General features: G+C 42.9%; 2 protein-coding genes and 2 long non-coding RNA genes across 5 annotated transcripts; 2 read left to right on the plus strand and 2 right to left on the minus strand.

Annotated features, from left to right (window-relative positions):
- Positions 1 to 303: 303 nt before the first annotated feature.
- On the minus strand, positions 304 to 11,322 carry LOC147333516 (uncharacterized). 2 transcript variants are annotated; one of them, XR_015125588.1, is made up of 3 exons: positions 11,184 to 11,322; positions 903 to 956; positions 304 to 787 (listed from the first exon to the last, which is right to left on the minus strand). It is a non-coding gene; the product is annotated as an uncharacterized LOC147333516 (long non-coding RNA). The 2 variants fall into 2 exon arrangements; XR_015125591.1 differs by lacking the exon at positions 903 to 956.
- LOC147333517 (uncharacterized) lies at positions 5,436 to 9,232 on the plus strand. The gene has a single exon (XM_086268187.1). It carries the CDS (start codon positions 5,873 to 5,875, stop codon positions 6,695 to 6,697), a length of 825 nt encoding a protein of 274 aa, XP_086124313.1. The 5' UTR covers positions 5,436 to 5,872; the 3' UTR covers positions 6,698 to 9,232.
- Positions 11,323 to 21,137: 9,815 nt separating the features above from the next.
- On the minus strand, positions 21,138 to 25,771 carry LOC147333518 (uncharacterized). The gene is made up of 2 exons (XR_015125601.1): positions 25,281 to 25,771; positions 21,138 to 21,760 (listed from the first exon to the last, which is right to left on the minus strand). It is a non-coding gene; the product is annotated as an uncharacterized LOC147333518 (long non-coding RNA).
- LOC147333519 (E3 ubiquitin-protein ligase TRIM21-like) lies at positions 21,748 to 24,245 on the plus strand. The gene has a single exon (XM_086268218.1). The coding sequence runs from the start codon at positions 22,406 to 22,408 to the stop codon at positions 24,095 to 24,097; it is 1,692 nt and encodes a 563-aa protein (XP_086124344.1). The 5' UTR covers positions 21,748 to 22,405; the 3' UTR covers positions 24,098 to 24,245.
- Positions 25,772 to 26,647: the final 876 nt, after the last annotated feature.

A 26,647-nucleotide genomic window follows, 5' to 3' on the forward strand; every position in this document is an offset into this window, starting at 1 on the left:
GATTTGATTTCAGCTCTTTTAAAGTGTCTTTATAAGTTAATTTAACTCTTATTGGAGAGTTGGAACGTTAACTCTGACTTAGTGTTGAATACCAAATCTGTCTGGAGTTGATCATTCAACACTTATTCATGCTAACTAGGTGTTAAGAGTTTATATACTAACCCCCACAGAGGATTTTAGTTTAACTACATCAGAGTTATCTTCTAATTCATTCTGTGAATTTTACTGTTCTGAATTTCTAGAAATTCCTTTGGAAATAAACATTATTGCAAAGAGGACTGCATCAGCTGAGGCAACATGGTGTCCTGTGAGCTCAATTTCCTTTTAATCAGAAAAGGTCAGACACAACAAAAGCAAAGCATCAAACAAAGGAAAAATAAAGACAAGTCAAATGTCCAGCCAAAGGATTTATGGGAGACTCCATCAGGGATGGATCGAGTCAACCGGAGCCACAGCTGGACTGGCCAGAGTGGCAACAAGTTCATCAGACCTCTGTGTTGGGCAGGTTTGGGGAGTGTCTGTGATGATAAAGCCACGACTCTGAAGACGACTGCAGAGTTTGGTGCAAGATGTTGCGTCCTTGCAAAACTCCTGCAGCTCCGAGAAGCTCCAGAGTCGACCTTCCCTGGAAAACAGCTTCTGGGAGGCTTTAGCTCTGGAAGCTTCTTGCTCCCTCTCCTGTGCTGTGCCGTGTTTCAGGCACACTCCGCTCAGGTGATTCCAAATGAACAGCTGGGGCTTGTTGCACAGCAGGCAGTACACAATGTTTTTCTCCATGTTGTTTGGACTGCAAATACAAAGAGAGAGACAAACTCTGCACATCACTTTATAGCACCAGTAGCGTGTCTCGGTATGATGCAAAGCTAGCTATGTCGCTACACTGGACACAGAGCAGTACCTACTTTAAAACTGAACCTTTGTTGATCCTCTGCTGTTTCTCCAAAGCACACAATGTTCTGCACAAAGACATTTAACTTTAGCACATGTATAAAACATGCACGCACACGAGCAGTTCGTTCAGCTAAAAGAAACGCTTCATAGAAACCATTTCTACAACCAGCAAACGCAAAGAAAACAAGCCATGACTAAAACAGCAATTACGTAAATGAGCAGAAGTTGCTAAACAAACAAAACTGAACCAGAAAGTCTCCAGACATCATGTAACCACTGTTTGACAAACGGTCCTACTGTAGGATGATGTTACAGTGATGTCTGACAAACCATCCCACTTAACCGAAGCTGCAAATTCGATAGTTTTGTGCCAAAAGCAGATGGCGTTTTCACTTTAAAATGAACAAACATTCACAAAGGCTTAAAACAATATAGTATCCAAGTCAATAACATGCTAATACTTCCAAGTATGAACACAGAGTAGCGTTAAATCACCCGGTGTTCCAGATTAACTGGTGACGGTGGAACAGATGGTGGATTTTTTAATATTTTGTTGTTAACAGCAACAAGACTGGCGGAGTGTGTCTGAGGGAACCTCACAAATGTCACAGCAACACACTGCAGTGGAACCCCGGCTTACGAAATTAATCTGTTCCCGACGGTTTTTCGTAAATCGAAGCAGCCATCGCGCCTTTTGAGTGAGAAGATGCTGGCTGGAGACGGAGTTCTTGGTGGCGGAGGTGGTGGAGGCTGAAGAAAGCATACGTATGCATGCATACATACAGCACCACCACGGGGGAAACTGGCATAACATTAAGGTGTAAAGTTCTTGATTTTTTAATTCAAAGATTAATCAGGCTTTAAACATCAGGAGGTAGTGCAACAGACACTGAAGTGCACATTAAAGACCAGAGAGAACATTATTTTTATTAACAAAAAGTTTTAATCCACCAACAGCCCTGACATCTAAAACACTACAAGTAAAAAAGAAAGGCAACAAAAAACAATTCAGACATTTTTACACAATTAGTAACACTTCAGCTTTCTTTGTAATGTCTGCTTGTATTTTAAGAAGTATCGCATTTGGGTAAAAACATTACCAATAACTCAAAATTAGAGGAATAAGTGTATATATGTGTCAGCTGTATGCATGCATACATATGCTGCATGTAGGCACACTTTCACCTGAAGGTTGACTTGTTGCTGGCCTATTTGTGAAAAATCTATCCAACGACGTCTGTCTCTGTCTACTTTTCAAAATGGATCTGAAGTGGGAGATGTCAACAAAATGCTCTATAGCATGAGCGGTAAAGTTCTTTTCAGGGTGATTGTCCTTGATATCGGCCGATGGTATGACGGCCTCCTCCTCGCTGAATTGTTGCTGTACTGATGAGTGCAGCATCGCCTCCAACTCTTGCAGCTCTGCCGTTGACAGCTCCTCTCGATGTTCATGCACAAGGTCGTTTATATCCTCCTCGTCAACCTGCAGTCCCAGGGCGGTGCCGAGATTTACGATCTCCTCAACCTTGACTTCAGGTTGAGGTTCCCCCTCAAAGCCTTCAAAATCTCGAGGGGCAACAGCATCAGGCCACAGCTTCCTCCAAGCAGAATTTAGCATTCAACGACTCACCTCCCGCCATGCCAAAGAAATCAACTTGAGGCATGCAACGATGTCGAAATGATTTTTCCAAAACTCCCTGAGGCTGAGCTGCGTACTCTCTGTTATGTCCGAACACCGTTTGAACATGTGTTTCGTGTACGGTCTCTTTAAATTAGAGGTCACTCGCTGGTCCATGGGCTGGAGGAGAGGGCTCGTGTTGGGAGGGAGGAAGAGAACCTTGATGAACGAGAACTCCTCCAGGATATCGTCCTCGAGGCCAGAGGGGTGGGCGTTATCGATGATCAGAGGGCACTTCATGGGGAGCTCGTTCTCCTCGAGGAACTTCTTGACAGCAGGGCCAAAGACCAAGTTGACCCATTCGACAAAGAGCTGTCGGGTCACCCAGGCCTTGGGGTTGGACCTCCACATAACCTCGAGCCTCTCCTTTAAAGTTTTTGTGTTTCTTGAAGGCACGCGGATTTTCTGAGTGGTACACTAGGAGTGGCTTGACCTTACAGTCCCACTGGCATTAGCACACAGGGCGAGGGTGGAGACGGTCCTTCATGGGCTTGTGGCCTGGCATCTTTATTTCCTCCGCGGTGATGTACGTACGCCGCGGCATCTTTTTCCAGAAGAGGCCAGTCTCGTCACAGTTGAATACCTGCTGGGGGATGTAGCCTTCTTGATTTATAAGTTCAAATTTTTTAACAAATTCTTCGGCAGCCTTGTGATTGGAACTTGCTGCCTCGCCGTGACGCACAACGGAGTGGTTGCCAGTCCTCTTCTTGAACCGATAAAACCACCCATGCGATGCCCTGAACTCTGGGGAGGTTAGGGGTGCCTCCTGCGAGGACGTCGATGCCGTTGGCTGCTCATCGGAAGCTGCCTTACTTACTAAATCATTATAAATTGAGGACGCCTTCTCGCAAATGACAGTCTCTGTGGGGGTATTGCCAGTCTCTCCCTTGTCTTTAATCCAAACAAGGAGAAGCCTTTCCATCTCGTCGTGTATGGGGGTCCTCCTTTTGGACATGATGGTGGTGCCCTTTGAAGGTTTACCTGCTTTGATGACTTCTTTTTGTTTTAGAATTGTTCCTATGGTCGAAGGATTTCGGCCATACTCGCATATTTATCAATAATTTGTCTCTTTGTTTTCATCGACAGTACTTTACGCTAGGGCTGGGTTTTTATAATCGATTCATCGATTAAAATCGATTCTGGCTTGGATAACGTAAAATCGATTCATTAAAATCCTGAATCGATTTTTAATATAAATTTATTTTGCCCGAAATGCCAGAATCTCAGGTGACATCTCACAAAATTTCAACAACCACCAAACAGTAAATGAGAGCAGGTACAGGGACTCTGCACATAGACTTAAACACACAGCGCGACCCGCGGATCAGAATCAGTTAGATGGCGCCTTTCTCACGGTCGGGGCTGAAAGCCGACAGCTCGCTGATTCTGATCTGTCGGCGGGTCGGCGCTTTGTGTTCACGCCCTTTATGCGCTGATTCTAAAGCTGTTAGTTTGATGTCTCTCCAAACAATATTGACCGAACCAGCAGCAAAAGAAGATCCAAACGCTTCACATAAACATCGTCATGAATTCACTTTTACTGTTTTGCTTCCATCGCGATGCGCAGCTCTCTCTCTCTCTCTCTCTCTGTACTTCAAGAACAGTTTCGCTTTCTTCATTATTCGCTTGCTTGTTACACAAGTCTACTGTTGCTTACAGCGCTGTCGGCCGCTGTTTTTTTCCCTTTTACATTCTTCCGAAAAGAAAACCTCATTTCTGCCGTTCAATACTGAACAAATTTAAACTTTTTAAAATTATTCAAAATGCAAAACGCTTAACCGTGTCTCTAATAAAACCGCTGTAACGTCAGAGGTGATGTTCATATGTTGATTAATGGTTTTCTTTCGTTTTTGATGTACTGCAGAATATTTTTATAAAATCCCAGGCCAGGAAAATCACTTTCATGTTTTTCTGTGTTTTATCCTCAGCTACTTTGACACAAAGGCCTCTGCTGTGACGCTCACACCTGTGATAAAGTCTTGCGTGTGTCAGCTTCCTTTTTATTGATACAAAAATATGTAAATGTACTGATCTGAATTATATTTCTGACTGTCAAAATTTCCCAGATTTAAATCGAATCGAACTAAATCGAATCGATTCGGGACCTTGTGAATCGGAATTGAATCGATTCTAGAAATCAGTGACGATACCCAGCCCTACTTTACGCTTCATTATGCTAGCTGCGTGGTTCAAGTGGAACAGCGAAGCGCAGGTGTCACTACCCGATCCGTACCGGAAACCCGATCGGTACCCCGCATGCGCGAAAGGTGTCTACTTCCGGTCGAAGCATTTTATGATAGTTACAGGTCAGAGTATCTGTTAAGATGTTAAGAATAACAAGTATCTCTTAACATGTTTCCGCTAATGAAACATTTAATATAATGTAGACAAAAATAAAAAAATTAAAAGATAGTGACGGATCGGGACTCCCGATCCTTACTGCGCATGTGCAAAGTCAGACCGTACAAATCGGTTCTACCCGATCCGTACCGCGCATGTGCAGGGGTTTTCTTCTTCTTCTGTTCCTTTAATGGCAGTGTACTCCCCAGTGTACGAGGATACCGCCACCTGCTGACTGAGCGAATGAACCCTATTGTAAACTGAATTAGCGTCATTACAAACGTGTGTTAAATTTGATTTAGTGATAATCGAGTGTGTTTATGCTTGTCTGTGTGGAGAGGATTGTTGGAAAAGTGATGATAATGTCTGCTATCACTGTCAATTGCCAGTAAACACTTCATCTGGCTGCTGAATCTTCACGTGACATATTATAAAGTCTGTATTATTAACTCTGTCATTAGGCACCATTCTTCTTATTTTACGGCGCTGTTGTTCAATCGGGGAACGCTTTCTTTTGAGGAGAAAAGCAAAAATTTGTTGCGGATACGGATTATTCATTGTTTAAATGTCCTGGTAGTCGAAAAGGAGGCAGAGCTGCTGAGAAATGCTAGGAGCTAACTGGGCGCTAACCGTATCATTCAAATATATTGAATGTCGCAATGTTGGCAAAGAGAGGAAGTGACGTAAGATTTGCGCATGCGGGGTACCGATCGGGTTTCCGGTACGGATCGGGTAGTGACAGCAAGTACGGAATGGAGGAGGAAACAAGATGGCGGAGTGAGCAGCAACTTTACTGCAGGCGTCCGAACTTTTTGGCTTTTTTTTGTCCTGAAACTCTGAATTTATTAAAAGCAATAACCCGTTTTTTTGCGCTTTTTGTGCACTTCAACCAGCCACTGGAGAACTAACTGTAAACCAGCTTTAATTTGTAATTTGTCCGGGGTTAATTTTGATACTTGTCCTATGATCACGATGGATCATAACTACAACGTTTCGGTATTGAGGGAGGCGTGTGACGAGGAGGATATTCAAGATTTGGAGATCACTGACATGACTTCCAAGGACTCCAGAATCAACTGGGCTCACACTCCGACGAAAAGCCCTAACCCGAAGAAAGCAAGAGGGGTGCGAGCGCAGCCGCTGGAGGAGGAGGACACCGCTGCAGCAATCTTGCAAGCAGTCAATGTGTTAACGCAAAAGATGGATGAACAGACGGCGTTGCTGCGTAAGTTTGAAAAGCGCATTGACATGAACACGGCGGAAATAAGAAAACATAAAGAAAGTATAGTAGAACTCCAGGAGAAAGTTGGTGAGCTGCAGAAAGAAAACAAATCCCTGCGCAGCTCCTGTGAGGAACATGCTCGATATAAGAGGAAATGGAACCTAAGGCTGACTGGTCTTCCTGAGAAAGATGATGAAAACACGAGAGAGTCAGTTATCGGGATTCTCACCAGAGTTGTGCCCTTGTCTGTGGATAAACTGAGAGAGACTGTTGATACTGTTCATCGGCTGGGAAAGAAGGGGAACGCTGCATCTTCCGGGTCCCCGAGAGCCATAATTATCCAGTTTGGCATGAGAACGGTCCGGGACGACGTCTGGAAGAAATCGAGGCATGCGAGGGTTTGCAAGGAGATGAACATCCACTTCAAGGAAGACTTCTCCAAGGAAGATCGGGAGGCTCGAGTTAAGCTGTGGCCGCTGGTCCAGGATGCCAGGAGTAAAGGAAAGAGAGCGTTTTTGAAGGACGGCTACGCTCTGATTGATAACCAAAGAGTGGACCCGAACTGATTTTCTTTTGTGTGACCTTTTACACCTCTCAGGTATGCTGCTGTTGATTAAGCCTATTGCTTAGCATGTCATTTAATTTAAAATTTCCCGGTTGTTAAGGGTTATTGCACTGAATAGTTATTTTATACAGGACACGGCTGCTCGTTCCTGCGTGTCTTCTTAAGTTTCTTTTTCTTTTCCCCAATACTTTTGTAATAGTGTTATATGTTATCTGTTATTTCCTTGAACGTCAGGGGGCTAAGAAACATTGTGAAGCGTAAGGCTATCTTTCTTTTTTGCAAGGAGCAACAGGCTAACTGTGTCTTTCTACAAGAGACCCATTCGGCAGAGGCAGACACAAAGTTCTGGAAAACACAGTGGGGTGAATCTGTTTTCTTTAGTCATGGTACGTCTCACTCAGCTGGAGTGATGATTTTATTTAATAGGTTTCCGGGAAATGTCATAGACTGTAAAAGTGATTCTGATGGTCATTGGCTGATGATAGTGTCAGAGATTAATGGTTCAAAATACATTCTGCTGTGTGTATATGGTTATACTAATAGAGCTCAGAATAAGAAACTTCTAACCTTCCTTTGTGAACAGTTAGAGCAATGGAAATTGAGCTATCTTGTTGACAAAGTTGTTGTGGGGGGAGACTTTAACATAGCTCCTGATCCCTCTGTAGATCGTCTTCCATCCAGGACCTCATGCCACAGTTACGATGAAAGTATCCTTAATTTGGTCAACAAAGTTAGTCTCTGTGACGCTTGGAGGCTGAAAAATCCATCTGTATCTCAATTTACTTGGTTTAATTCATCTAATAATGGTCAGTGTTCCAGGATTGATTACTGGTTAGTCTCTAACAATTTGATCAACAACATTTCTAAGTGTGAAATCTCCGCTTCCCCTCTAACTGATCACTGTTTGATTTCCTTATTCATCTCATTAACCAAGGTGAAACATCAATCCCTTATTTGGAAATTCAACAACAACCTTCTGCATAATGACAACTTCTGCCTTGAAGTGAGAAATTTAATTGTGGAAATTGATAAACTAGATATGTCACATGTGAGCAAATGGGAATGGTTTAAATTCCAAGTTAAACAGGTAGCAATTCAAATTAGCAAATCCATTGCTAAACAGAAAAGACAGGAGCAACAAAGCATTATTGAAAGAATTAACAGGCTATGCTGCAAACAGGATTTATCTCTGGACGAACATATACAACTAAACACTTTTCAATCTCAACTAGACAAAATGTTCTTAGAGAAAGCCAATGGTGCCTATGTTCGTTCAAGAGCCCGGTGGATTGAGGAGGGTGAGAAAAACTCTTCCTACTTTTTTAATTTAGAAAAATACAGACAATCAAATAAGAAGATTCAATCACTGAATATCAAGGGGGTTTTGACTGAGGACCATGACAAAATAAACGTGGAAATACTTCATTTTTACAGTAACCTTTACAAGTCAACCTATTCAACGGAGAACGGCACTGTGTTTCTGGAAAGTCTTAGAGGCCTTAATGGGACATTGGATGTGGATATAAAGGTTCGTATGGAGAGTAAACTTGCAATCGAAGAGCTGGACAAGGCAATCGGACAAATGCCCAGGGGCAAATCACCAGGTATTGATGGGCTAACAGTGGAATTTTACTCCTTTTTCTGGCATGACATTAGATTAACTCTTTACAGTGCTTACTTAGAATGTATCTCATCAACTAATCTTTCACCTACAATGAAACAAGGTTTAATCACTTTAATTCCAAAACCCAACAAAGACAAACTACTTCTGGATAATTGGAGACCCATAACCCTTCTGTGTAATGATTATAAATTACTGGCTCATGTATATGCGAACCGCTTAAATGATTGTTTAACACATTTAGTGGATGAATGTCAGTCGGCGTTTATAAAAGGAAGACATATACACAATCACATTAGATTGATTTTTGATATGCTTGATTATCGCCAGTATATAAAGACAGAAAGCTTAGTGTTGTTTTTGGACTTTTATAAGGCTTTTGACACGGTTGAACATCCCTTCCTGCTTAAAGCCTTGAATTTCCTGGGTTTTGGGGATAACTTTTGTAATGTGATCAAAATGTTTTACAGTAACATTTCTAGCTCTGTCTCGCTTAACCCTGGAATGACACCTAGGTTTGAAGTGCAGAGAGGTATCCGTCAGGGATGCCCTATTTCCCCCAAATTGTTCATATTAACCACTCAACTGCTGGCACTTATCATCCAAAAAGACCCTGATTTGTATGGTATTAACATTTTTGACAAGGAATTCAAAATAAGCCAGTTTGCTGACGATACTGCACTGTTTTTAAGAGATAAATCCATGGTAGCTAAAGCGCTTAACACTATCTCATTATTCTCCCAGGCGTCAGGACTATGTCTGAATATTAACAAATGTGAATTGTTACCTATTCACACGTGTTCTGATTCTAATATAGCTTCTATAAGAGTTGAACTGGAAGTTAAATATTTAGGTATAGTGATTTCTAAAAATATGTCCCGAAGAGAAGACGACAACATCTGCAATCGTATCGTCGACATGAAAAAATCCCTTAGTCGTTGGTTGACCAGGGATATCACTATATTTGGCAGAGTCATTCTTTCCAAAGCTGAAGGTATCTCTAAATTAATTTACCCATGTCATTCTCTTTATGTTTCTCCCCAAAATATTAGGAAAGCCAACTCAATTATTTTTCAATTCCTATGGAAAAACAAAACCCACTATATTAAGAGATCACAGTTGGTTAAAGATTATGAGAAGGGTGGTGTCAGAGCCTTAGACTTTGAATCAATGATCGGAACTTTTAAGATCAACTGGCTCAGAGCTTGCTTATCTCAGTCTGATTCCATGTGGTTTCATATACCCAGATCTTTATTTAAGGAACTAGGAGGAATTGATTTTCTATTAAAATGTGACTTTGAGACTAGTAAAATACCTGTTACACTCTCTAATTTTCACAAACAGATTCTTCATTTTTGGAAAATGATGTTTACACACAACTTTTCTCCTCATATGTCGACCCTATGGAACAATAGAGTGATAACTGCTAACAAAAAGACATTATTTATCAGGAACTGGTTTGAGAGTGGTATCTTGTTTGTAACTGACTTGCTGGATTTGAGTGGTGCTCTATTGGATTACGTGTCTTTCTCAAAGAGACACAACTTTAATTGTCCATTAAAAGAATACAGAAAAGTTTGCTGTGCTATCCCTTTGGCCCTAAGGCAGCTGATACGCAACACAATGCTACACTCTGAGGTCAATCCAGCGCTGCCAAACCTAAAAATTGGTAACTGCATCCTAAATGATAGTAAATGTAACAATAAATTTATCAGTGTGAATTTTAAATCTATTCTTTTCCAGGGGTTTAACTCAGGTAGATATTTGCAGGCCCTTCATGGGGACCAGTCACTCATGGAAAAGGCGTTCTCAAAATTCATTCAGTGGCCTGTCTCCCCAAAAGTAAAAGAAACTCATTTCAAGATAATTAATAATATATATCCTGTGTCTGAATTTTTAAAGAGGAGGTTTAAATTTGAGGTTAACCAGTGTGCATTTTGTGATTCAGCCTGTGAAACATTACACCATTTGTTTTTCTCATGTCCTGTGTCAGCTGCCTTTTGGTTAGAACTACACAGCTGGTTATCCCTCAAGATCAACGATATTCCCCAGTTTAGTATTTCTGATATTATTTTCTATATGGCTAAACAACATCCATCTGTCTCTACTGTGATTAACATTGTCATCCTGTTAGGTAAATACCATATACATTGTTGTAAATGGAGGAATAGAAAACCATCCTTTACTTGGTTCATCAATGACTTTAAACATTATTTCATGTCACTTAAAAAACTGAAGTCAAGCAGATTTGCCGCAATCTATGATGACATTTCCCATTTGCTACTGTTTTGATTATTACCTATATTGTGTATCAACCTGTGCTCCTTTTAATTTCTTCCCCATTAATACTGTGGATCTTTTGTCTAGCCCCCTCCCCCCATATCCTTGCTGTTAGTTTTGTTGTATTGACTATGTTCTTTTTTTTTTTTTTTTTCCTCCACGAGAGTTCATTTGCACTATAATGTATTATTTTGTTTGTGACTGTATTGTTCCAATTGTTAATAAAAAAAAAAAAAAAAAAAAAAAAAAGACAGCAAGTACGGAAGCCAAGGGGTTGTCACATGATTTGGAAGGCACTGTGGGCATTGAAGGCTCAGCCAATCAGAGCCAGCGGATTTCGTTACGCGGGCATTTTGCCGTAACACGGGCAGAAGTATTGCCGTTCAGTGCCTTCGTAACTTGAACTTTTCGTAAGTCGGGGCTCCACTGTATTCTGCATTAGCCAAGTCGCTAGCATTAGCATCCATCAACCTGCAGCCTAAAGCCACAGTGTACACACAATGACCCGCATCCTGATGTGCGAATGACCGAACAACATCCTGTACTGTGAGGTGCGCCGTGCACGGTCATTGTAATGTTTACTAACCTGAGGCAGTGAAGCTGCTGTCAGCCTGGGTAACAAGTAGACGAAAACACAATAATCTTCTGTAAACCGTGAACACAAACGACACACATGCTGTGCTGGCGTTAGCTTCACAACAGGAAGTTCTTTCTGTGAAATTCTTCTTCTGCGCCCCAAAACACTGCTCGGTACCACCATCGCGCTCTGCGCCCTCTAATGTCCGGATGTAGAATTGCATTTAATGCCTGAAACTCACAATCCAACAGGTTTCTGCAACGTTTTTAAATCACTGTAACGTTTGAACCGTTCGCTCAATTGAAACTAATCCAATTGTTTCTGAAAGCAGAGACTCTGCGCTTTCTCTGCATTTAACTTTAGCGTGAATATGCATGCACAGTTTGTTCACCTGATAGAAAAAGTCACATATAAAATTACCCGATACTTGAAAAAACACCAAAGTTAGCAGGTTTACTCTCGCTGTAGTTTCTCCGTAGCGTTACATTCACCTGGAAGTATGTCGGTTCTCAGTCATCCAGCTCAGCATAGTGTAAGGAGCTGCTGATGGAGAGTCCCACATTTAGCCATATGGGAGAGTCCCCAAGAGGGTCATGGACCCCTAATCATCCTCTACCTAATCATATGAGCCGAGGTGTGAAGATAACAAAGCCAGCAGGCAGAGTGGCACATTTGTCTCTCATGCACGAAGAGAGACGCCTCTGAAAAGGCCTCCAGGCCTCTTTAAGTGCAGTCACACCTTACAAAAAGGGATCTTAAAACTGGATTATAGATGTTCAACGATGGTCGTTCACACAGCACAAAAGCATTGCACATCTGCCTTTCACGAGCTGCCGTCTTCCAACAAAAAGCATTTACAATTCCTCATCAGCTGTCATAGCGTTTCCTACAGCTCGCCTCCTGCCTCTGCACAGCCAGGGAGCTTCTAACGACCTCTGACCTCCTGTAGTTTGGAGTTATCAAAGTAACCCATGACAGTAATGTTTATGCTGAGAGATGGGCTTAATATGATGGAATAAAAATCAGGTCTGATTTTATAGAAATGCTGTTGAATGCATTAGCTTTAAAATAAGTGAGGGATGTGCTTTTCTATCTCCAGTGCACCCAGGAGGCATTTCTGCTGCACACAAAGGTAACTGAATGTCATTTCTTCTTTTCAGGGTGGAAATGTGTCCAGACTCTAACATGGACCCACGGGCCCCACCCTTGGGATTTATGAGGAACAGGGAAAATGATCGGGAGAGAAGCAACAGACTGACTGAAAGAACTGGAACGAGCTCGTATAGAATCAGCTAAACAATATTGTGGATGAACAAATAGAAGCTTAAACACCTCAGACAAAACTATTATAAAACGGCCCCAAAGCTAAAGAATAACAGCACGGAAACTGTGCAAACAGTTAGAAACATTAAAAATCCACCTGCTTATTGCTGCAAACCCAAAGATACAGAAGAATCCTTTTGGTCCTCCTTCATCACTTCCCTGCTCCTCCTCTGCCTCACCTCGTGCTCTCATCCTGGGTTTGCATTGAAAGTATCCCCACCTAATCCCTTATCTATGTAATGCTGAGCTTGCTAAACCTTTTTTATACTTTTTGTTTTATTGGTGACTCCAGAACTCGTGCAGCTGTTAGTGATCACAGCAAGTTTCCCAACCCCAGTTTTAGTTTCCACTCACCCTTTATTTACAGACAGTCATCAGTAACATTGTCAGCTCTGTCTTGCCTGTTGATGGTCTTGTTTTCACATTTTGGGGTTAATCCTTTTAGATCAACTATAAAAACAATCCATGTGTCAGAGCCTCGTTTGTGCTGATTAGAGTCAAGTTTCTTTATTTGTCACATGCACAGTTATACAAATACAACACGCAGTGAAATCTATCCTGACACGCTCCTGCACTGTGAAGGGGACAGAAGAACATGATGTTATATACATTAAGTATAGCAAATATACTTTGATGTATATATTATATACACTGTAGGTGTTGGAGCTGTTATCGATGAAACACTGTCCTTCTCCCTGCCGTCTCTCTTCATGAGATCCTCCACCGATGGGCCAAAGTCGGCTGTCATTCCCAGAATGGTCCAGGTCTCTATCTTACAATGAAACACAGACCGATCTCTGCTTCCTCCTCTGCCTCCTTCATCCCCTCTGAGGATCCAGAAAAGGCTTCAAAGACTCTACTCCCTGTCAAAATTAGGGCTTAAAAAGTTTTCTCCCCCAATAAAGATTAAACCATAAGCTGGGAGGGCTGGGTTTGTTTGCTCTCACTGGTCTGATCGAGCATCCCTGACGTTTCACACTGGTTACCAGTTCTTCAGAGGGAAAAACACAGGTGGGAACAGGAGAGAAACAAGGCACAAGATAAACAGCTCCCCACGGGGTCACATGGGACTATTTCACACATGGTGTGTTCAAAAGCACATCATTAACCACGTACATTCTAAACCCTAACCAGCTTCACAACATCATTCACACTATATGAGGGTTAGTGTTGAGGAAAAGACTGCAGAAGCTGGTAATCCACAAGTGCACGGTGCTTCAGGAGACAGGTGGTCAGGAGCTGCTGAAAAGAAAGCTCACCATGGTAGGGACAGTGAGGAAGAACAAGCCTGAACTTCCCCCTCAGCTGGTATCAACCAGAGGAAGGACTCTCATCCAAATGTGCTTTCACTGACACACACACTCTTGTGTCATAAGTTCCCAAGAAGAATAGAAATGTCATCCTGACATCTTGTCGTCCTACACAAAGACGCCGCTGTCAGCACCACAGAGGACAGGAAGCCTCTGATGATCCAGGACTACAACAAGAACAAAGGAGGCGCTGAGAGCCTTGATAAGGTTTCATCCATCATACATTTTATTTTTATTTATGTGAATCATAGCATTTTTTATTGTTATATATAATATATATAATTATATATATTATTTATTATATTATATATATATAGATTCAATATTGTTCCTAATCTCTTATTTATTGTTCTTGTTATTACAGCTTAATGGTACAAACACCTGCAAGTGAATGACAGCACGCACACACACACACACACACACACACACACGCACACACACACACACACACACACACACACACACACACACACACACACACACACACACACACACACACAGCACAAATTAGTTCTTAATTAATTAAGTAAGTAAGTAAAAGACAGCAAAGGAGTCGACCAAAAAGTCCACAGGGAACTTCTCCTGGTTTGGCAGCTTGTTGCTCTGAGCTGCTGCTGCTGGCTTTCTGCTGAGCTTCACGTCTGAACTGAGCAACCATCTCAGAGATGAAGGTGTTGACCCTCAGCTGAGGTCGAGTGTAGAAAGTCTCTTTACACATGGGACACTGACAGCTCTGATTCATGTCCCAGTGCTGACTGATGCAGGTTTTGCAGAAGTTGTGTCCACATGGTGTAGTGACTGGATCAGTGAACACATCCAGACAGATGGAGCACAGAAACTGATCTTCAGATCGCAGATTGCTGGCAGCAGACATGTCTGCACTCTGAGGGAGAAAGAAGAGAAACATTTGATTCAAAATTCACTTTAAATTTCATTTTTACAAAGAGAGAAACAAGCGTCAGTAGTCTGAGGAGCTTGGAGAGAAAAGCGTCTGGACTTCTTTGAGTTTCTTTTCATCACAGAAGCTTCTTCACCTCATCCTCAACACGGACAGAACCAAGGAATGAATACTGCACTTTTGGAAGAACCCCTGATAACACAACACTGAATATGCCACAGTCAGACTGATGGCAAACAATAACACAGAACCTTTTTTGCCCCACTGTATATTCTCTTGCTTCACTATAAAAAGAAGAGACTGTGAGAAGTCTAAATGCCTCCACCTGTGGCCTTACCTGTCTCCCCGGCACCACCCACTGAATAGCCAGGCACTCCTTTTCTACAGTGTTATACCTTCTCTCATGCTACATATGTGAGAGAAAGGCTAATATAGAGCACTGGCTGGGACGAAACGGCCCCTAGCCCTCGAAGTCTGCAGGACAAATGGGAGTGAAAAGTTAGGAGTGGGGAGCAATGGCTCCCCACAGAGAGCTTTCTTCTGCAAAAATGCTGCCTTGAATGGCATGACCCACTCTCCACCCCTGGGGCAGTACACGCATCCCCACGTAATGCCCCAACAGACTACTAAACCCCGGCCAATTCCTGCCCCAAAATTGGGGGATGCAAAAGTCGCAGGCTAACTGCGGCCTTAATTCTATGCATTTTGTCCCTTCCCTTCTCCTTTGTCCTTCCTCTGAATCATGTCCTCTTCCTCCCTCCTTCTCTCTGTTCCTCTTGTTCTTTGTCTGTTGTTAAAGCTGGTGTGAAGTGTTCAGTGTGGAGGTGACTGACATGATGTGAATATCACAGTGACATAACAAATCCAAACCTTCCTTAAAGGATGATGGAAATAAAACCAGACCTGATTTAAATGTGTCAGATCTTTAAGGTGGCCTCCTTGTGCACCTCTGGACCTCCTCCAGTACTGCTGGACTGATTTACTGTTTCTTATAGATTTTTTCTCACTGAAACTGGGAAAAAGTATTTAAAAATGCCATCTCATCAGGTTGTCTGGCAAAACTCATGTTTTTAGTGTAATAAAGTTTTTTCAAGCTGAAATCTGCTGTTCTATATTTGAGTCAGAAAACCATATCCAATAATGATTTCTTACATTAATTCAAGTATTTCTAAGATAGAGACTCAAGAGACATAAAAATAGAAAGTGTAAGGATGATCAGATGAGCAATGATCATGTCTCAACAGGTTTATTTTGTTCATAGCAGGAGTTGAGGAATCGCAGAACAATGATACATAGTTAATTGTAATAAAATATGGGTCCTTTATTTTATCGTTGCTGTACTTTTTTTGATGGAAACTCCTCATGTTTTGCAAAAACACTGTACATGATGGAGAGAAATTGACATAACTTTTGGATTCAGCACCCTAAAAAACATGAAATTTACCAAACATCTGCCATGCAGCTGATTTTTCACTTCTCTTTGTGAAACTGGACCATGTGATGTTACATGTGTGTCAATATGAGACCAGACTGGATACATCTGATGCTCCTCTGTCTGCTCCTACAGGACGTCTGACGAGTTCCACAGAAAGGAAAAAATAAAAACCCAAATTCCTCTGGTGGTAAAACATGGTGAAGAGGAGCTGGTGGATGAAGAGCAGACCCTCTGCTAGCTTTTTGAGGTTCACACAGTTTAAAGAAGCTTTGATCTTCCTCTGTCAACAGCTGTTACATAATTTCCTTCCAGATCAGAATCAGAAAAGGGTTTTATTGCCAAACATTGAGCAGATTTACAACATTAGGGAATTGCTGTGGTACTTAGTGCGAAACATACTGCAAGACAACACTTTAATCAAAAATTAGTGTCCAAAGTGTCTCTATTGTTGGGGCTGGTGGAGGTATGAAGGCTGCTTGATGGCTCATAAAAAGGGCAGTAAAAGTCGTTGACGGTGTTGGCCAAGAAGAAGTTGTCGGCAGAGTCGTTCTCTGAGATCTGCTGCTGCATCTTGTCAGAGTGCTGGTGTTTAGCAATGTCCACTTCTTTACTGAACCTGTACTTGGCCTCTCTGTCCCTGTCTCTTTTCCAGCCACAGCTGTTTGAGTTTAAGAGTAAACCAGGGTTTGTCACTGTTATAACTCACCCTGGTGCGTGATGGCACGATGCTGTCCTCGCAGAAGTGGATATAGGAGGTGACAGCGTCCATGAACTCATCCTCATCTGTAAACATGTGCCAAGGTCCTCCAGCAACTTGTTGCTCCACAGCTTTTTAGTCCTCATGACAGGTTTGGAGAGCTTCAGCCTCTGTCTGTACGGAGCGATCAGGTGGATCATGACGTAGTCAAGGGATTAATAAAGTATTCTGATTCTGTTCAGTGTTCAGGTCTCTTCGCTCTCGCACTGCAGGCCTACTTGTTGCTTCTCGAGTATTTAAAGGTAGAACGGGACTATCTCAGTGCCATAAATCATTGATGGCATTGAGATAGTTTTTTAAATAATCTCTTCTTCTGTAATATAAGAACCTCTCCTGCTTTTAATGGTACTTTTCATTACTTCCTGGTGCATTCTCGTCCCAAACAGATGCTGACGAGCTGACACAGTCACATGGAAGAGGGAGAGAAATCTGACAAAACTAATGATTTCAGTGAACCTCATGTCTAACAATGACAGATGTATAAAATAAATAAAGATAAAAGTAACATGTGTCCTCTTTAGTTTTCTGTGTTACTAATACTCCACTGATCAGATGTGTGGCTGGATGAGGCTCCTAAACATGATGAAATGCCCACAGTGGGAGGCCTTTGTCATCACATGCTTGAACATGAATATGTTTGCATATGCTGAACAGGCAGTGGGACTGTATTACTACATGCTGTAACTGTTGGGTAGCAAACTGCATGAACGCCGTACTGAATATGACAGCTGTGGTTGAACTGCACAGACACTCTGAAGCTTCTCCTCTGGCAGGACAGGAGTGAGGCCTGGTCCTGTGAGCCGCTGTGAGGATGTACTCGGGGAAAGGTCACCGGCCTCAGGCTCTTCACCTTTTTAAAGACAAAGCAGTCATTTAGATAGAAGATTGGACAGTGTTCACCTGCACAAAGAGAAATGAAATTAAATGTAATTACTGACCAACACTCACAGTGTTTTCTACAGCTGTGGCCAAACATTTAGAGAACAACAAGTGTTGCTCTTCACACACTTTTAGATCTTTTTGTCAGATGTTTTCTGAAGGATAGAAACTTCTATGTTTCTACAGCATGTGATTGATTATATTTGCTCAGCTCTGAGTTCTAATTGTAGCTGATGAGAAATGACTGAACCATCCTAGTGACAGCTCTGGATCTCAGACTGTAGGATCCACAGGAAGTTTCTAAAGATGATGACCCCGAGCGTGTTTCTGCTGTGCTGATGGATCTCCACGGAGCGTCCTGACTCTGTGTCACATGTTAGCTTCATGTGGGTCAAAGGTCAAAGCTGCTGACTGTCAGGAAGCTTCAGAGAAGATCAGACAAAAACGAAACACAGAGCTGAAGATGAAGCAGATCTACATGTGACTGTTGATGGTTTCAGATGTGGATCTCTGTGCTGTCCACACACAGATGCAGGCTAATATATACAAATAGAACAAGATAAGATACAAATACTATGAATAAATGAGTGGAGACTAAATGTAAGTGTGAGGTAGATGTATGTGCAAAGGAGCTGTGAGCTTGATATGAAAGATGACCTGATGTGCAAACATTACTGTTAAAACAGGTCAGCTGTCCAAGAGTCTGACAGCAGTGGGAAGAAGGAGTTGTTGAGTCTGGATGTTCTGGATTTTGAACTTCTGAACCTTCGTTCTGAGGGTAGAAGTGTGAACAGCCGTGTTGGGGGGATGTGGGGTCTTTGAGGATGGAGGCAGCTCTCCTCTGGACTCTGCGATGGTGGATGCAGAGGGCAGCGGGGTCCTGATCATCTTCTCTGCAGGCGTTTGGTCCATAGCAGTAGTGCTGCCGTACCATGCAGTGATGCAGCTGGTCAGTGTGCTCTCCACAGTGCAGCTGTAGAAGCTGCTGAGGATCTTGGGAATGAGTTTGTGAGGGATGACTGTATTGAAGGCGGAGCTATAATCAACAAAAAGCACCCTGAGGTCTTTGTTTTCCAGGTGGGAGAGGGAGTAGTGAGGGGCAGCAGTGATGGCGTCTGACGTGGACCTATTGGGCCGGTAGGCAGACTGCAGGGGGTCCAGAGTGTCTGGGATGTTGCTCTGGATGTAGGCCAGCACCACTCTCTCAAAGCACTTTGCAATGATGGGAGTCAGTGCGACTGGTCTGCAGGCGTTTAGTGGCTGGGCTTTTCTTGGGGAGGGGCATGATGGTTGTGGTCTTGAAGCATGTGGGGATAGTGCTCTGTGTTGGAGTCAAATTGTTAAATGTTGTCATTGTGTTACTTAAGTTTGTAAGTCTTGGTTCAAGCAGCCTGATCAAAGACGTTCCTTTGTCTCTGACCACCTCTCCAGCCAGTTTGTTGGTGGGGAGGCTGCAGTGTTTTGTTATAGGCTCATCTATGTGAGGGCTCTGTTTGCTGCTTAGTAAGCTTCCTGCTTTATCATCCTTTGTGGGCAGGAGGTCACACAAACGCACCCCAAACACACACACACACATAGGGCCTTATGTTTGTTGACCATAGGGGGGTTACAATGGGTGGTGCTTGTGTGTACTGTAACTGTGTTCAGTAAAAGGTCGTCTGTGGGTGGATTCAGTGCTTTCCTGACACACCGAGCGGTCCTCCCTTGCTAGCAAGTAAAAGCTGAACAGTGATGTTTGTTAGACAGGATCAGACTGAAGAGGGAACATAAGAAGAGTTTCATGCTGAACAGGACAGGAAGATAAGCTCCGCCCAGCAGCTGAGTCCTCTCTGCTGGTGTTGGACTGCAACATCAGGGAGTCTGCTTCCACATCTGGTTTCCACAGCTGGAGGAAGCTATCCCACGAGCACGCCTACGCCCCTCTGTCATTACTGAAGTAGTGATGGTGTTTAATCAGTGTGAGACTGTTTCACTGGTCCAAGCAGAGATTTACATAAATGAGCTTTTATGAGTTCTTATATTATCTGATCAGGCCGTTTGCTCCTGTTAAAGATAAATGTGCATCGAACGTTGTGGGTATTCATGAGTCTAACACTTTAAACCTGTGTGTGACGTTGTGTCCTTGAACGGCCCTGACAGACGGCTGTAGTCCATAATATTAATGTTTCCTGCTGACTGAAATAAGCAGCTGAGCTCTGTGAGGGCAGAGCTGCTGCTAACAGGTGAGTCTGTTACCTGGACTGGACTGAGTGAGCTGCTGTGTCACAGCTTTATCAGTGACACACTCAGCATGTGTGTGTGTGATATGTCACAGTGCTTGAAACACACATGAAAATATATTAAAGGTTGAATCTTTGTTCTTTTGGTTTGTGGAACAAAAATCAGCAACGAAGAAACGCGAGCGTAAAACTTGGTGTAGAAGTGCAACAAACATAAGCCGCCTCATCTGATGGTGTGACGCTTGAAAAGGATTTGCGCACCTACATCATTATTTACGGTTTAAATTGTGCTGCCTTCAGGTGCACCTGGTAAACTCAGGAATCTCTACTCCAAACCACAGCAGTTAGTCAGTTAGCTTTGTATAAACACGTGTTAGAAATGTTCTTCAATCAGCTCTTTTTACTCTCATTTCACAGCCAGTACTTTTTACTTTTACTTGAGTAAAGAAGTTGAATTAGTACTTGGAGTATTTTTAACAGTAGTACTTCTACTTCAGTACACACTGTGTACTTTTACCACCTGTGTCTGAGACCTCCTTCAGGGTCCACCTGAAGCTCTCAGTCTGCTGTGGAAAAAGGAAATCCAGGTGAGTTTCTGCTGATCACCTGAGGCCGTCATTACTGTGTGAACCCACACACCACTCCTCACTCCTCCACCCGCTGCACACAGTCACTGAGTACAGACCGGCTGATTCCTGTAAAGGGAGAGGCAGGAAGAGGCGGAGCAACACCTGAAAAACAAGAAGCCCAACGTCATTTTGCAGAAGTGAAAGTGTGAGAGAGCAGCAGCAGAGCTGCAGTCGAGTCCTGTTTGTCTCTAAAAGAAGATTCACTGGAGTCCATCAGGTTCCTCTCAGCAACAGTGGTGAGTGCAGCTGATCACACTTCCTGCTTCTACACAAATCTTCACTCTGTTCACTTCATCAGGACTCATCACAGTCACACTGGATCCATAGAAATCTGCTCATGTAACCACAGATCCACTGTAGGAGCATCGAGCTGCTGCTTCAGTCTCACTGTGGCTCTGCTCAGGACTGTGGACTCAGGCTGTGCTCTGGACTTCAGACTGACTCCACACTTCCTGGTTCTTCATCACTTCCTGTTCCTCTTAGATTGATTCTGGATCTGATTGATCATAAGGATTACAGACGTGAAAACACCTATTTATTCTTTATTGATATAAAGCCTTTGATACTGTAAACCAGCAGATTTTGGTCAGTACTTCAAAAAGTCATTCACACATTTTACAAAGATTATCTGACTTAGTGTATCCTGTAAGAGTCACAGATGATCCTCAATCATTCAGAAAACAGTCGATGCTGCACTTTATAACTTTGTGTGGAAACATGAATCTCATTATTTAGACAGATGTGTTTGAATCATCCTGATAATCAGGCTTTAAACATGTCAGAGTTCCACACATCAGCTGTGATATTCAAGCTGACCTGGATCAAACATGTCATCAGACACAAACATAGATGATGCTGTTTAATCCCAAAGCTTATTTAAACAAACTGGAGGACAGAATTCCTCCTTAAATGGGATTTTGATCAAATCCACTGATCTCGTTTTCACACACAGGCTTTATCATGGTGGCTTCTTCTCTACTAACATCAATCTGTGATTTGGACAAACAAATATGTGAAACACAAAAATAAATCAATGTTTTCTGAGGATCCAGAATAACATGAATGATGTATCCCAGCGAGTGACTGGGAAAGTTCATCTTCTTCCACATCCTGAGTTTGTGAGGATGTTCCAGTATCTGTGAGAGAAAACAGGACAGTTTTTACTGACGCACAAATGGACCAAATATACAGACACCTCTGAATAAACATGTTCTCATCAATGCCATTAAAATACTGGATCAACAGTTAATAACACATTTCTGAGGTTTGTGATTCATCGTCCTCCTCACTGTCAGCTCTACTGGAACAGTCACTGTTTAATATTAATGGCTCGTTGATCTGGACGTACAATAAGAAGTATTCAGTCACCAACAAGGTCGAAGTTTACTTCACAGTGATTGATGGAAAATATCCAACAAACTGATTTATTCAAGTATACAAATGATCTGGATGAATCTTGGACCTTCTGTAAAACAGAGAAACAATTTCACATCTTTGTAACGACTGTATTTATCTTCATCCCCAAACGTTGATCCTGTCCATCTGGACGCTGCACTGTACAGCAGACACTACGATGTTAGGTTTGTGTTTGGATGAACCAGTTTGTGTCTGAGTGTGTTGCTGGGTCTCCACCAGTTACTCTGAGAACTGAAGAAGCTTCTCTGATGAAACGTCTTCAAGAAACTCAAAGAAGTCCAGACGCTTTTCTCTCCAAGCTCCTCAGACTACTGACGCTTGTTTCTCTCTTTGTAAAATGAAATTTAAAGTGAATTTTGAATCAAATGTTTCTCTTCTTTCTCCCTCAGAGTGCAGACATGTCTGCTGCCAGCAATCTGCGATCTGAAGATCAGTTTCTGTGCTCCATCTGTCTGGATGTGTTCACTGATCCAGTCTCTACACCATGTGGACACAACTTCTGCAAAACCTGCATCAGTCAGCACTGGGACATGAATCAGAGCTGTCAGTGTCCCATGTGTAAAGAGACTTTCTACACTCGACCTCAGCTGAGGGTCAACACCTTCATCTCTGAGATGGTTGCTCAGTTCAGACGTGAAGCTCAGCAGAAAGCCAGCAGCAGCAGCTCAGAGCAACAAGCTGCCAAACCAGGAGAAGTTCCCTGTGACGTCTGCACTGGAACCAGACTGAAGGCCCTGAAGTCCTGCCTGGTGTGTCAGACCTCCTACTGTCAGACTCACCTGGAGCCTCATCTGACACTGAAAGGTCTGAAAAGACATCAGCTGGTTGATGCTGTGGAGAACCTGGAAGGCAGGATGTGCACGAAGCACGATAAACTCCTGGAGCTGTTCTGTAAGACCGACCAGACATGTGTCTGCATGCTCTGCTCTGTTTTAGACCACAAGAACCACGAGTTTGTTCCTCTGAGAGAAGAATACGAAGGAAAGAAGGCAGAGCTGGAGAAGACAGAGGCTGAGATTCAGCAGATGATCCAGAAGAGACGACTGAAGATTCAGGAGATCACAGAGTCGGTGAAGATGAGTAAAGATGCTGCAGACAGACAGAAAGCAGAAGGTGTTCAGGTCCTCACGGCTCTGATGGAGTCTGTTGAGAGACGCCTGAAGGAGCTCATGAAGGAGATCGAAGACAAACAGGAAGCTACAGAGAAACAGGCTGAAGGTCTCATCAAAGATCTGGAACAGGAAATCTCTGAGCTGATGGAGAGAAGCTCTGAGGTGGAGCAGCTCTCACGCTCTGAAGACCACCTCCACCTCCTCCAAAGCTTCTCCTCCCTGAAAGCTGCTCCACCCAGCAAGGACTGGACAGAGGTCAGAGTTCATCCACCATCATATGAGGGGACTGTGGGGAGAGCTGTGGCTCAGCTGGAGGAGACAGTCTGGAAACCCATGAAGAAGAAGCTGTTAGAGGCTGAGCTGCAGAGGGTGCAGCAGCATGAGGTGGATGTGACTCTGGATCCTGATACAGCTCATCCTGACCTCATCCTGTCTGATGATGGAAAACAAGTTTATCATAGTGATGTGAGGAAGAAACTTCCAGACAACCCAGAGAGATTTTCTCTGTGTCCTGGTGTTTTAGGAGAGCAGAGTTTCTCTTCAGGCAGATTTTACTTTGAGGTTCAGGTTAAAGGAAAGACTGAGTGGATTTTAGGAGTGGCCACAGAGTCGATCAACAGGAAGGGAAAAGTCACACTGAGACCTCAGGATGGTTTCTGGACTGTAGTGCTGAGAAATGGAAATGAGTACATAGCATGTGCTGACCCTTCAGTCCGTCTCTTTCTTCTTCCTGGTCCTGAGAAGGTGGGGGTGTTTGTGGATTATGAGGAGGGTCTGGTCTCCTTTTATGATGTAGGTGCTGCAGCTCTGATCTACTCCTTTACTGGCTGCTCCTTCACTCACAGACTCCACCCATACTTCAGTCCCAGTCTAAATTATGGAGGTAAAAACTCTGCACCTCTGATCATCTGTCCTGTCAATCAAACTGATCAACGACTGATTTAATTGGATGAATGATTGATTTTTCTTGAAGGGAACAAATGAACATATTGAGTGTAAATCCTCTACAGTCTCCATGTTTCTATAGAATCTGATCATCAGGACTCTGATTCACACTTTGATTCTCATGGAGTTTGATTTGAACAGAAGAAAAGTTGAATCAGGAAATGTTCCCACTGATGGAGACTCGAGCTGAAGAGCAAATATCAGAGAACAAATGTCCAAAAGCTTCATTTCCAATAAAGTTTGTTCAATGCTTTGAGTGAATCCAGACTCATGTGTGGCTGTTATACGGAGCATCAGAGTCCAGCTGAGTTATGTTGGATACAAACTGCTTATTTTGGCTCTGTGAGGAGTTTTGTTCACTGAAAACTGATGAGACGGATAATATTCAAAGAACTCTGTAGAGATTCATGCATCCATGTTCTCCACCTGCAGGTGTGGAGGAGAAAGGTGGAGCACAGACTGCTGCATCCTTCCAGTCACATCATTTTGATGATTATATTTGCATGTTGTGATGATTTGGGTTAAAGACAAACAGAGTTGAACGGCTGCAGTCACAGCATGAAGACGATGCTGAAGCTGAGCTGTCAGTGAACATGTTTCACTGTGATTTGATTTGAAGAATAGAAAGTGTGTGTGGCTGCTGACAGCTGCAGTCTCTGCTAGTCTGCATAACACACACACATGTAGCCCTCATTTACTCAATACCATTAAATAAATGGGCTTTGGGTTCTTTTCCTAGTGTACTCTCGTACGATGTTTTTAAATTAACTTCTCTTTTGTTTCTGGGATCAATGAAGCTTATTCCTTAACAGCAGCACTACACGTGAAAATGAACACGAGTGTCTACAGTGCAGTAAATCATGTCATACATCATGTAAAGTAGAGCCTTGCAACCCTCCTTTAATTTACCAAACAATGAAAACAAGAAAATAATAAAATGGCAGATTTCAGTATTCAGGCAAACCAAAAACACACACAGCAATTTACCCACTGTACACAGAATCTCCACACACACAGTGTAAACCACCAGTGATAAAACAATTACAGTCCCAAACTAAACCTAAAGCCGGCAGAGATAAACCCTACGTTGCAGGCCTGTGTTGCTCCAGAATAAATCCAAAACGATCTCCCAACCGGAAGTTCTTCACTCAACGAGCAAAAAATAAATAAATAAACTCAGCACCTTGTGAAACGTGCAATTCCCACCAGATTAATCCAGGCAACAAGTTGTCCTCAGCTCCTTCAGAAACACTCCGCTCTGAATGCAGCAGCACAAAGATGAGGAAGGTCCGTGATCTCCACCTGCTCCACAAGCTACCTGTTTTAGCTTCCCACGTTGCCAGAGGTACTCTGAGTGACGCGGGCACTCAGAGTGACTATCTGGGGTGTGTCCGTCGTTATCCAGTTCGGTAACGATCCTCTGCAGCTTGTTATGTTCCACAACTTTAGCTAAACAGCAGCCTACAGTAGTCCTTATTAGCGAGCGGCTGGGTTAGCCTCACTTTAACTTTAACGTGCACGGCCGCAAGAAACAAAGCACACAGTCCAGCAGACTCACGCTGAAACTTTACGTGTCATGTCACTAGCTTACCGACACTGTGACTTATCTGTCCGAAAAGTCAAAACACACTTACTACTAAGCTAACTTCTCTGGATGCTCGTGTAACTCACGCACCACCGCCCTCTCTCCTCGCGCTCTCTTTTTTTCCTTTTCCTCTCCACCCTGTGTTACCTTCACAGACCTTATCCCCGTAGGAAATTACAGTTCTCACAAACAATTCACAAGAAAAGAAAGATAACTTATTTTAAACAATGCAAACATGTTTTTAATCATTTTACATGAACTTTTACCTTTTTAATAAACAAGAAAATTTTAATAAATGAACTCTTTGATATTTATATTCTCAGACTTCACTTATCTTTTACTATTTATGCATCTTTTTAACCCGGGTTACACACACAACATTCCCCCTGAGGCAACGATGCAGCAACAACACAAAGAACAGCTGCAGACACACACACACACACACAATATCATTTTATTCTGTCTTTGTTTAGATTTTTTACAATTTTTGCACATTGCACTTTATGTCGTCCTGTGTTGATTGTCTGTTATATGTAGGGATGGGTACCGGTATCCGGTGCCGTAAACGGTAGTAACCAGACCGAAAAGCAGCGCACATTTCGGTGCTTTATTTTCCTGAGCTGTCACACACTTTGGCTTCTAGCCAATTATTTTACCTTTGCAAGCGTAGTAGGCGGGGCCAGGTACGTACGTTCTTTTAGAGCAGAGCTACAGATTAAAAATGCCCAAGGCGAAGCGGTCAAAAGTCTGGCTGTACTTCACAGCAAAAGATGCAAACTCAGCAGCAACAAGTGCTTTAAGCTGATACTGTGACACTGTCAAAGGAGGTAACACCTCAAATCTGATGAAACACCTGGCGACGCATAGCGTTTTTTTTAAAAGCCGAGAAATGCGCCGTATTTGATAGCTTGCTGCGAGACCTCACACCGAGCACATCTACTGCGGGTGTGGTGCCTGTTATCTGA

This window comes from Aulonocara sp. 'chitande type north' Nkhata Bay, linkage group LG3 (assembly GCF_057382095.1).
Source record: "Aulonocara sp. 'chitande type north' Nkhata Bay isolate Kocher_YH1m ecotype deep benthic linkage group LG3, A_spYH_male_GT1.1, whole genome shotgun sequence".
Lineage (NCBI taxonomy): Eukaryota > Metazoa > Chordata > Actinopteri > Cichliformes > Cichlidae > Aulonocara > Aulonocara sp. 'chitande type north' Nkhata Bay.

Bases quoted from the DNA above. Each gene is read 5' to 3' on its own strand.
- LOC147333517 (XM_086268187.1), top strand. From the start codon at position 5,873: ATGATCACGATGGATCATAACTACAACGTTTCGGTATTGAGGGAGGCG.
- LOC147333519 (XM_086268218.1), top strand. From the start codon at position 22,406: ATGTTTCTCTTCTTTCTCCCTCAGAGTGCAGACATGTCTGCTGCCAGC.